The 13,023-nt window shown below is 38.6% G+C and overlaps 1 protein-coding gene and 1 pseudogene across 1 annotated transcript; one reads left to right on the plus strand and one right to left on the minus strand.

Moving 5' to 3' along the window:
* Window positions 1-8,362: 8,362 nt before the first annotated feature.
* On the minus strand, window positions 8,363-8,698 carry LOC113192698 (small ribosomal subunit protein eS26 pseudogene; annotated as a pseudogene).
* A 1,716-nt stretch (window positions 8,699-10,414) lies between these two features.
* Window positions 10,415-11,020, plus strand: Rab9b (RAB9B, member RAS oncogene family). Its single transcript, XM_077794078.1, has one exon. The coding sequence runs from the start codon at window positions 10,415-10,417 to the stop codon at window positions 11,018-11,020; it is 606 nt and encodes a 201-aa protein (XP_077650204.1).
* The last annotated feature ends 2,003 nt before the right edge of the window (window positions 11,021-13,023 follow it).

A 13,023-nucleotide genomic window follows, 5' to 3' on the forward strand; every position in this document is an offset into this window, starting at 1 on the left:
TTCCTTTTTGGTACCAGGTATCGAACCCAGGGTTGCTTAAACACTGAGTCACCTGCAGCCCTTTTTAATATTTTATTTAGAGACAGGATCTCACTGAGTTGCTAAATGCCTTGCTAATCTGCTGAGACTCGCTTTGAATTTGCAATCCTTCTGCTTCAACTCCCAAATTGCTGGGATTAAAGACATGCACCATTGAGCCCAGGTATGTTTAACCTTCTAAGAAACTGCTGAGTGTTTTCCAGAGTGGCTACAGCATTTTACATTCCCACCCCTGTAGCATATGAAGGTAATACTCTACATTTTCTCCATATCATCGTCAACATTTGGTATTATCTGACTTTTTGATTGTAGCCATCCTAGCAGGTGTGGATTGGTATCTTATTGTGGTTTTGATTTTCATTTCTCTAATGAATAAAGGTGCTGAGCATCTGTTCATATATTTTTCGTCATTTGTACATCTTTGGAGAAAAGTCTATTCAGATCTTTAGCTTATTTTTTAAAATTGGGTTATCTTTTTATCTTTAAGTTGCAATAAACTTTTTATATGCTAGTCTCTCATTAGATATATGATATGCAAATATTTATCCTCATTCTGAGTTATCTTTTTGAATTCTTGATAGTGTCCTTTGAAGTACAAAAGTTTTTCTTTTCAATGAAGTCAAATATATCTCTTTTGTCTTTTATTGCTCTTGCTTTTGGTATCATATCTAAGAATTCATTGCCTTAATCCAAGGCTATGAAGATTTACTACATTTTCTTCTAAGAGTTCCAAGTGTATAAATTCTTTTAATATAGACTTTGCAGTTTATGAGTCTCTGGGATAATATGGATTTTGCTTACTCCAAAGGGTCCAGTATTCTCCAAATGTCTGATGTCTTCCATAATTATGAGGCCCTGAGTTCAGAACAAATTATCCAAAACTAGAAATTAAAATGCCTTTAAAACTTGCAAGTAGAGGGGCTGGGGTTGTGGCTCAGTGATAGAATACTCACTTAACATGTGTGAGGCATGGGGTTCAATCCTCAGAACCACATTAAAAAATAAATAAAATAAAGGTACAACTAAAAAATATTTTTTTAAAATTGAAAGTAGGTTTGGGAATTCTCAAATATTATTAAACTGTTGGAAAATAGCATCTATGAGAAAAAGATAAAAGAGTCTAGATAATTACACTTCAAGATGAGACTTTAATGTGAAGAACAATTATTTAGTGTAATTCACAAAATAATTCATAGGGGTACAGAATGAAAACATCAATATACTTACTTTTCTCATTTTTAAAAATTTCTATGTTGGAGTATTTTAATGTACATTATCTCATAGGTATAAAATAATGCACAGAATATGTTGTACATGTATATAATCTATAAATACATATAAAATGTTGAGATTTGTCTTTTGTGTTGCTATAACAAAATGCCTGAGGTTGGGGGACTTATGAAACAAAGAAATTTATTTGGCTCATGATTCTAGTGGCTGGAGGATATGAACAGCATAGCACCAGCATCTTGGTGTAGGCCCTTCAGATGCATCACAGCATGCAGAAGGAAAAAGGTAAATGTCTAAGTGCAAAAGGGGTACCTAGTGTGCCCTCATTTTATAACAACTTGCTGTTGGAAAAGTATCCCACTACTGAGAGACCCAGACCACTCTTCAAGAACAGCATTAATCCATATATGAATGTGGAGCCTCCTTGAGCTAATTACCTTTCCACTAGGCTCCACCTATTAAAGATTCTACCACTTAAACACCCCCACACCGTGGACCCAGCTTCCTGCACATGAACCTTTGGGGGATAAACTATATTCAAACTCTAGCAGGGTCAATGCTCAATCATTTTCTGTCTTTTATTTCAGATTAGAATGTCTGAGTAAAAATTTAATTTAGAGGATTTATGTGTATGTATCTTTTCTCCATCAGAAGAGTATTATGCTGTAGTTGTGTGGGAAGTAGTGCTGGTTTAAATTAAGAACACAAGGGATTCCATTAAATTGATTTATTTTATTTAAAAATAACCACAGTTATTGATGATACAGCATTTATATTCAACAAATATTTTGTGAGTATATCATATGCATCTAGGCTCTGTGACTATGCTAGTGAACCTAAATAATCACAGTCCTTGACCTCATTGGGCAATATAGCTTAGTGAGGGAAGAAAACTATCAACCAAATAATTATATTTTTTAATTTACCACCATAAATGATAACTGTTATAAAGTAAAAATACAGCAAACTGCAGGAGACTATAAGATAATAACTTGAGGCACTGTCTCTATTCTGATATTATGGAGCATGGTTATCCTGAGAAGTGATGTTTAAGCTGGGACCTGCTGGGATTGATTGAGTGGTGTTTGACTTGTGAAGAGGTAGAGGAAGAGTGGTCTAAATGGTGAGAGGTCGGGTGTGAAGGTCTTTCAGGGACACATGGTGAATACAGGCAGTGCTACACAGACACAGGTTTTCAGACAACAGAGAAGCTTAAAAGATGAATCTGATTCACAGTGAGGTGGAGTGCAAGTTAAATGACCTCCGGAGATTTGTCTTTGATTCCAGGAGGTGAGGGGAATCACAAGCTATTTGACAGTACCACAGACATAGGATTTGACAGTACCAGAGATGCAGGTAGGCACAATTGGAACACTGAATTCTACCCCAACAACAATTCTGAGAACCTCAAGTAATGGTGTCTGTGGTCTCCTAGACAATAACTGGTAAGGATAAAGGGCCCTGTGTCTTCTGTGCCTAAGCTACAGATGTGGTGGGACTTTCCTTTGGGACTGTCATGAGAATTACATGAGCGGTAACCACCTCCGGGACTACTAATGTGATCGTCGTATTTCCTGAGTTATTTGAAATGAGAAGATGTATGTGTGTCCCCTTGGCAAAAATGAAAGGATTTGGAGTTCCGGTAAACGCGATAGATAGGTGGGTAACTGCAGGGAAAGGGGCTGTGGCTAGCTCTGTCTGAGGACCTTATGCCCCTCGTTGCAGAGGAGCTAAACCGGAGAGCAATGTTTGACGCCCATTGTGCCTACTAATAATAAGGCTAGGGGAGGGGAAGGAGGATGATGGAGATCAGGGTTGGGCACTGAGCAAGAAATAAGAACGAGCCAGCCAGGGAGCGCTCTCCACATGGAAGGGCGATAAGCGGCCACAATGGGTCCCCAGCGCCAAGAAAGGGGCACGAGGAGGCGGCGCGGGCCCCGCCCCCTCCCCTGGCGGGCGCGGGCGCGAGACGCTGCGCGGCGGCAGCGGCGGGAGCGAGCGGCAGCTGTCAGGCCACCGAGGTCCAAGCTGCACTTGCTGCCCCATTGAGGACGAGGCAGCAGCAGGAGCTGTGACGGTGTCGCTGAGGAGCCATACTCGCGGCACGCAGAACTGACCTGCGTGGTACCCGCAGCCCTCTCCTTTCTCCTTCCCATTGTGTTGGGTAAGGTGCCTGTGCGTGGGCAGAAAGAGGGGCTAAGACTGGCGGACCCGGGAGGCCAGGAGGTGGGGGCCTGTGGGAAGAGGGAGAAGGGACCTTATAGGTGACCCTCAGGGCCACCGGCACCTTGGGAAAAGGGCCTAGGCTCTGCTGGGGTCGGAGTTGGGGATATTTGATGGTGGAGGGGGCGTTGCTGAGTAATCCGTAGTGGCTGCCAAAGCCCGGCAGAGGCGCAGAGCTCCTTGGGGAGCGGGTGTGGCCCAGTGCGCATGCGCCACAGCTGCCTCTAAGAGCTGGGGGTGAGGTGAGAGGACCTAGGTTCTAGGTAGTTGGGACTATGCGTGGCATCTCACTTCCTAAGTCCCGAATGCTAACAGTGCAGATGAAGTACATTTGCCAGCATTCCTGGTCTCCTAAGCAAGCTCCTTTAATGTCATCAAAACCTTACCTACCTATATTGGGGGTGGGGGAGTGGCCTAGGAACAGGGCCAAATTGCTACCTAGTGTGTTTTTGGGCTTATAGCCCCAGAGCTGTGGTTGTGAAGAGCCAAAGATTAGACATGAAATTCCGCATTGGACCCTCTGAGTTGCAAATTAAATATAAAAGTGGGCATGAAGGTAGGAACAGCATTTCAGTGACATGGCAGCTATGACATTTGGACTCATAGCGGGTATATAGCTGAAAACTTGTTTCTGCAAAATGAATCTAGTGCGTCATAGAGCTTTCCCGCTTTGAAAACCTCCCCCCACCCCGCGCCACACACACATACACACACACACACACACACACACACACACACACACACCAAGCATCAGGTTGTATTAGAAACAATCTACATCTTTTTATGTTAAAGGATCTGAAAGATCCAATCATTTCTTATTTGTGTTGGTTTTTACATATGTTAAAGAAAGCCGCACTCAATTCTCCAATTCAGTATTTCAGAATATTGTCCTAGAATTAAACAGTGAATTGAATGGCCCTAATCAGTTTGTTGCAACAAGATGGGCTTTCCCCACAAATCCAGTTATGGCTTCTCCTCTGTGCAGACTTCCATGAAGGCTACTCTCATACACTGCCTAGCCATCCCCTGTTGCTCTTCCCCCACCCAGCCCTGCAGTACACATCCCTTTCAAGACTTGCTCTCAAACAATATGCACTACTGATTTTGAGCACAATTCCGTCCCATGGCAACTGGACTGACATTGTCTGTTTGCTTGTCTGCCTCTCTCCTGTCATCACATTAAAGTGTACTATTTTCAAAGGTTCAATCTTTCTCTTCATTGTACTGCTTCTCCTTCACCTCCACCCCCACTCACAAGCATCTCCAACTAAATACAATAATTTTAATAGCCTGTGTGGGTGCAGGAACAGCAGATTCAAAAGGTTTCAAGTGTGCTAAAGAACAAAGAGCTGGGGATTATTGAATTCTCAATTCACTATACTGTCCAAGACTGAGACCCTAATTGGAGAAAAAAATGAATAAGCTATCTTCAGAGAGTGCTTGTTAATCTGTTTGGGGGGTAACAAAGGGGAATTGCATCTCTTGGATATTTGAGTCAAAGCTAGATCTTTCTCTGAATAAGATTAAAATCAGAATAAATATTTTGGTGCAAGGGCTGGAGTTGTAGCTCAGTGGTAGGGCACTTACCTAGCATGTGCAAGGTCCTAGGTTAAATCCCCAGGGCTGGGGAAAAAAATTGGGTCCAAATCATAGCCTATATAGGACTACAAGGAATGCATACAGAAGTTTACTTTTCTATTAAATGTATTTTTAATTATCAAAGTTTTTTGCCTTCTTAATCCTACCTTCTTTTAAGGTTTGGATTAAATATGGCATATTCTGGGGGAGAAATTTATTTCATTGGTTTTTATACTATGCAGGTTGTTTTTTAATTTAAATATGTAATGAAGAACATCATATTCATTTTCAAACATTTGACAAATGATAGTGGGGATGATAGCATCCATTGAAAACATGAAGTAATTTGCTCGTGATATTTTTTTGGTACTGGGGACTGAACTCAGGGGCACTTGGCCACTGAGCCACATCCCCAGCCCTATTCTGTATTTTACTTAGAGACAGGATCTCACTGAGTTGCTTAGCATCTCACTTTTGCTGAGGCTGGCTTTGAACTCATGATCCTCCTGTCTCAGCCTCCCAAACTGCTGGGATTATAGGTGTGTGTGCCACCACGCCCAGCTGCTCATAATTTTAGTAGTAATGACGATAGTGTTTGAAATATTCATTAATTTTTAAAATGTGGTAGGGGAAGGAAACTGGAGCATTTCCAGATGGAATTCCTATTAAATCCTGTCTGAAAAATGATCCAGTGAAGTTAATCACTTCTACTCTTTAGGGACCTTTCATAAAATAATATTTGGACATTTTATAGAATTATAGATCTATTGTATCTTGGCATTAATTCAGAGGCATTAATTCTCCTGCCTGATCAGTTAATTCATAACCAAATCTTTATTGATTATCGCTATGAAGGTGTTGCATGCTAAAGGGGCTTCAGAGAAATATACAAACCAACATGGTATTGCACACCTAGAATCCCAGCTACTCAGGAGGCTGAGGGAGGAGAATGGCAAGTTCAAGGCCAGCCTGCAAAGCTTAATGAGACCCTGTCTCAAAATAAAGAATAAAAAGGGCTGGGGATGTAGCTCAGTTGTAGAGTACCCTTGGGTTCAATCCCCAGTACCAAACACAGGGTAAAAGATATATACCAACAGAAGTCTTACTATCTGGGAATTCTTTTTGTACTTTTTAATTATACATGACAGTAGAGTATAATTTACCTATTTATACAAACATGAAGTACATCTTATTCTAATTAGGATCCTGATATTATGGTTGTACACGATGTAAAGATTCACTGTGGTATATTCATATATGTACATAGGAAAATTATGTTAGAACCATTCCACTGTCTTTTGTATTCCTTTAAAATTCCTTCAGGAATTTTAAATTGTGTAGGAAATACATACATTAAAATTTTGTTAACAAAATCAAGCAGTATAATGTCAATTATATAGAATGAGTTTTTTAATTGAGACATAATATTTGGATACATCTGTGGGGTACAATATCATAATTTTATATGCATATATAATATGTAATGATCAAATCAGGGTAATAAGCAGCTCTTGCCTAGCATGGGCATGAAGACCTGGGTTCAAGCTCCAGCACCACAAAAAATAAATAAAGAAAGAAACAAAAGAAACAAAGGAAGGAAAGAATGAATAAAGGAAGAATATAATAAAGAGATAATAAAGAAGAGTGCTGACACTTGTTCCACTTCCATTACAAGAAATGTTTGTTTCTGGAGCTAGATTCAACAACACCTATTTGAAATCAGATAAAAATAGGACAAAAAAATTCAGGAGTTGTAGGAGACTTGAGAATTCTATAGATACAGATCAAGAAGGAAGACAAAGCCTATTAATTTAGGAGATATTGTTTAAATTCATAATTACTGATTTACATGAACTCCTGATTATTTTTTAAATAGCATGAAATTACTAAATCCAGGATTTTTGTAAAGCTTCTTTATCCCTCAGTAAGAAAGAACATTAAACAGTTCTAGAAACTGTTTTTCTTTTGAGGCCAGTACTTTTTTTAAAATTTTGTACCAGGGATTGAACTCAGGGATACCCAACCATTGAGCCACATCCCCAGCCATATTTTATATTTTATTTAGAGACAGGGTCTCACTGAGTAGCTTAGTGCCTTACTTTTGCTGAGGCTGGATTTGAACTCACAATCCTCCTGCCTCAGCCTCCTGAGCCACTGGGATTACAGACATGCGCCCCCATGCCCAGCTGGTGCTACTGGTGCCAATACTCTTGATGTTGCTTCAATAAGACTCTTACTATAATTAAGTATAATATTAAATGAAAGTATGTTTGAATTAAATAAGGCAAGCTAAATATTAACACCTATGTTCAAGATGATGATTTAAATTAACGAATAAAATAATTAGCCAAGAGTATATATTGTTTTTAAAAAAATTTTTTTATTATTAGTAGTTCAAAACATTACAAAGCTCTTGACATATCATATTTCATACATTTGATTCAAGTGGGTTATGAACTCCCAATTTTCCCCCATATATAGATTGCAGAATCACATCAGTTACACATCCACGTTTTTACATACTGCCATACTAGTGTATGTTGTATTCTTCTGCCTTTCCTATCCTCTACTATCCCCCTCCCCTCCCCTCCCCTCCCATCTTCTCTCAAGAGTATATATTGTAAACAGGAAGCCCACAAACATAATTTTATTTTCTGCTCTGATCATGAGAAATCAATGAGACACAACCTCAAGGCAGATTGGTGAGTGTACTAATGACTTTTTGGAGTTGAGAATGTTGGTAGGTATAAAGGGAATGAGTTTTATTTCTGAATTAATATTTCAAAATGTTTAGATTCCTCTGTGCTTTCTTTTTACTGAACGTCATCTATTAGGAATATCAGCTACTCTCTTTGATTTACTTTTATTTAAGTGAAGAATTCAATAGAAAAAATGACATCATCTTAAATTTTTTTTCTTCTTTTTTTTTTTTAGTTGTTGATAGACATTTATTTCATTTATTTATATGTGGTGCTGAGAACTGAACCCAGTGCCTCACACATGCCAGGCAAGTGCACTACCGCTGAGCCCCAGCCCCAGCCCTGACATCATTTTTTAAATTACATAAAGTACACTCAAATTAGGAAAAGTTAAATTTTTGTGATAAAATCATGTTCATGTTAAACATCTGAATCAGTTTGAATTCAAGTGTATTCGTGAAAAGTATCCTCTGAAAGTTACTCAAGATTGCTTTAGGTCCCCCTTACTTGAATGTGTTTTCTTTTTTCATTATAATTTCCATTTTATTTTTTATTTTTCCCTGAGGATAGCTTTTCTTCACTCCTTCAGGACCTTACATGGGCTTTGGTGGAAGTTATGGGGCAGCCCCAGCAGGTATAAATCATCTGGGTGGGGGTGTTCTGTCCTTCCAGGCTTCGCAAGATTAGGAAATCACCTTGCTGTGAATGGTACAACTGGCACAGTAATGCAGTTTAACAAAGAGCTTGGGAAGCATGTAAGCATTAAAAACACTCTCCAGAAATGCCCTTGATGGCTGCAGCTTCTACAATGATGTTTTGAATGAGGAACTTTTTAATGGCCTTGTCCTGAGGTACGCACTGGGTACAGTTCATACAATGAATAGGGTGCACAGGCCTTTTTTGGCACAAACATTATTCCTTCCCTATTTTTTTTTTTGTTCATCTTGAAAGCAAGAACCAAAGAGAGCTTGAATGTATTTTTATATATAGACTTACCTTAATTTTATTGTGCATGCTTTTTAAAAATAGTAATGTTTCTCATTCTGTTTTTTAGAATCATAAAAAGAAAAAAATAAAGCAACAACTGGAAAAAAGAAAAAAAGATTAAAATTTCGACAAAAACCTGACTAGGTAGGTATGCCATGGGGGTACACTCTGGATTTTGGTATTTTAGAATTTGATTCATTAAAAAGAAATATTTAAGGCTGGGGCAGAGGCTCAGTGGCAGAGCTCTTGCCTAACATGTGTGAGACACTGGGTTAGATCCTCAGCACCACATAAAAATAAATACATAAAATAAAGGTATTATGTGCATCTACAACTAAAAATATTTTTAAAAAGAAATATTTAGAAAATATATAGTTAGTACACATACATTTCAAAATAATTTTAAGACTACTGATTTTTTAAAATTATATTTTAAATATCTGTACTTCCAGAAGCTCTTTGGTATGTACCCCTTTGATTAGTAATTAGTTTTCATCCCTTTGGGTGTCTTGCATAAATATCACTCAATTAGCATAATCATTGTTGAGTTCCCACATTGGACCTAATGTGAAGAAGTACCTAACAGAATATGGCAAAAGGTACTTGTTCAGTAGACATTTGATCTTTGTACTGTAAGATATACTCTGGTAGTCTATGAGTCAACATGTTGAAGAGGTAACAAGAAAGGTACTGTATAATTATTAGCACTTAGATTTCACCATGAGTTTTCATATGTTGCTTTTATGGAATTAGAACATACATCCAATCACTGGTTAGCTATTCAAGATTTACTTCCTTAATAATCTGTTATATTGATAATCAGTTAGCTGTCATCAACTTAAGTGTCTGTAGCAATGCAAGTACAATATGGTAAATGCCTGAAAAAACTTGACATTTTTCTCTCTTCCATATTCTGGGGTTCAGTCTAATTCTGACCCAGACCTCTACTTATAAATAAAAAATACAGCTTATTTAGGCCTGTTATCTCTGTGTCTCAGGAGGCTGAGGCAGGAGGATCACAAATTCAAAGCTAGCCTCAGCAACTTAGCAAAGCCCCAAGCAACTTAGCAAGACCTTGTCTCCAAAATAAAATATAAAAAGGGCTGGGAAAGTGGCTCAGTGGTAAAGAACCCCTGAGTTAAATCCCTGGTACCAAAAAAAAAGTTGATGCAGCTTTCCCTCCTCAATACTTATTGAATTTTTACATCCCTGAGGAGCAAATTTCAAACCTCAAATCAATTTCATACAATTTGTCTCTCATTTGGAACTCTCCAAATTGGAAGCTACTATGATCACACATTTGAGTGGCATTTCTGTTCTAGGCTCTCTCCCCTAGAATAGGGTCACAACTGAACCAAATTATAGGACCATCTGCTAGTTGGTTTACTCATGGCATTCAGCCATTTTCCTGGCACAGGCAAAAGATTTGAGAAAAACAAGACCTGTTTTTCCCCATATGCAAAAAGTGTTATTTCTTCTGCTATTCTATGTCAATTAATGAGTGTAAATCAACAGAAGCTAAATTAGAAGACCTCATATTTCAGAGAAATGTGCTATAAAGTTGATTTCAGTTTCAGGTTTAACTGTTTCCCCACCACTTTTTCATATATTTTCAGGTTCTCTTGGTTACAAATTCCTCCCTGTCTGGTGCTGCAACAATGAGTGGGAAATCCCTCCTCTTAAAGGTCATTCTCTTGGGTGATGGTGGAGTGGGGAAAAGCTCGCTTATGAACCGTTATGTAACCAATAAGTTTGACTCCCAGGCTTTTCACACCATAGGGGTAGAGTTCTTAAATCGAGATCTGGAGGTAGATGGACGCTTTGTAACCCTCCAGATCTGGGACACTGCAGGGCAGGAACGGTTCAAGAGCCTTAGAACACCGTTCTACAGGGGAGCAGACTGCTGCCTCTTGACCTTCAGTGTGGATGACCGGCAGAGCTTTGAAAACCTTGGTAACTGGCAAAAAGAATTCATCTACTATGCAGATGTGAAGGACCCTGAGCACTTCCCCTTTGTAGTTCTGGGTAACAAGGTAGACAAAGAGGATAGGCAGGTAACTACTGAGGAAGCACAAGCCTGGTGCATGGAGAATGGGGATTACCCTTATTTAGAAACAAGTGCCAAAGATGATACTAATGTGACAGTGGCCTTTGAAGAAGCTGTCAGGCAAGTCCTGGCTGTAGAGGAACAGCTGGAGCATTGCATGTTAGGTCACACCATTGACTTGAACAGTGGCTCCAAAGCAGGTTCTTCATGCTGTTAAAAAAGTATGCCCTAAATTGGTCAATCAGTAGTGTAAGAATTACTGTGCCCCTCTAAGTGTGCACACACACACAAGAGGGTAAGAGGTAAGGTTCTGATTGGAAATCAGAACCTTTCAAATTGAAGTTATAGAGTGATTTTAAAAAAAAAAGCTTTATTGAGCCAAGTGTATTTTGCGTGATTTCTGCTATTTTCCCTTCCTGTGTGTCTCAGGACACTTCAGAGAGTTTTAGTCCTGAGAGATTTAAATATTTTTAAAAATCACAGTTTAAACCTAGAGCCCAGCCGCATGAAGGAGTTAAAGAGCTACAGTTATCCCTTAAGGCGTTCCATTAATCAACTAGCAAATGTCACCATCAGACTCCTGCCAAATAGTTTGACATTTCTGCCAAAGGGGAAAACACAAACAAACTCTGAGCTATGTTATGATAAAAGAATATACAAATAAGAATTTCTAAGCTTGAATTATAAAGAGATTATGATGATTAGGAATATAAAAGTTTAAGATGTACACTGATTTGTTTAAGTCCTTATATATGGTTTACTCCTATCTGAGCTTTTCAAAAAAAAATACCATCTCTATATGAGATTCTAATGATACTGGAAATTAATTGCAATCCTGTGATCTAAAGTTACAGGATACTAGTGAATGGATTATGCTAAAATATTCCAATCACCCATGCAAATAAATGGTTGATCTGCTTTTTCTTCGTAAGTCTACTGTTGCTACATAGAGATGTTGCTTCTCTGACAACCTCTTTTCAATTTAGCAGTGCTGCTTAGTATATGGCTTTGGGTGCAGTGTTCCCTGTTCATAATTTAGATGGTCCTTTGGTTCACCATGCTGGCTTAAGGAGAAGGCTTCAGAAAAGTTTGGGAGATAACAGGCTTTTCTCACCAGGTTTGAGTCAAGACTCAAATAAATTTAGTAGAGAAGAAGGAACTGATTTCTTATATGTAGTACTGTATGTTTGGCCAGCCAATCTAGGACATTGAAGGTGACAAAAGAACAGATTTTAATGTTGTGTTGGAATGAATTTCTTATAACTAGAGTTGCCCAACAGTGGAATAGATTGCCTTAATAGCGAACTCCCTTCCAGTGAAAATACTCACTGGATGATCATCTGTTAAAATACTATAAAAAGAATTTCTGTATTGGCTACATGTTTAGCATAAGGTCTTTTCCAGCTCTAAGTTCTGTGAATTTATAAACCATGTCAGTGCCATGTTGTGGATACATTTATCTGAAGATAACAACTAAGACTGCAGAGAGGGACTTTAAAAATTCTCAAACCATTCTGTGATCAGCTTTTAACGGCAACTACATAGCTTTTTGCTTTTGCACTATAACAGGAAAAATCCTTAAGCTCTTATACAAACTGCCTAAAGATAGCATATTAAAAATGAAAATGGTTTGACAATTTTTATTACCATGACTGCCAATTGTATACTGTATTATGAGCATGCAGTCTGGTTCTTGTTGGTTGATCTGTTCATCCTGCATAGTTTTAATCTGTACTTAAAACATCTATGATAATAATCATGACCCAGTGTAGTAAGGGACAGTTAGAAAGGACCCTCAAAAGAGGGAACTTTCACAGGTATACAGCCTAGAACTCTCCATTGTAGCCACATATGGAATCAGCCTTACATGTGGGACCTTATGTGCTTTAAGAGCTCTGGGACTTTTTGGCCACATAGACAAGAGGAGACAGTTTCTCAACTCAGTCAAACTCAGTATTTCCAATTCATATATAGTCCTGATCCCATTGTCCAATTAACTTTGATGCCAGAAGTCAAAGCCAGAACTGGGACCCCACAGCTCTTAAGTATTGGTTCCTATCCTGCCTATGCCTATAGTGAGCCACACTGGTTTTCCAAGTCCTATGATCCTTTTGCTACAATCATGTTAGAGTGAAATCTGTATGTCAGAACTGTTAAATGCTAAGTATTTTTAAGTGCATGAGACCTGGGGCCTTCTCTTTCTACTTGCACTCTGCTTAT

Source organism: Urocitellus parryii, chromosome X (assembly GCF_045843805.1).
Source record: "Urocitellus parryii isolate mUroPar1 chromosome X, mUroPar1.hap1, whole genome shotgun sequence".
NCBI lineage: Eukaryota > Metazoa > Chordata > Mammalia > Rodentia > Sciuridae > Urocitellus > Urocitellus parryii.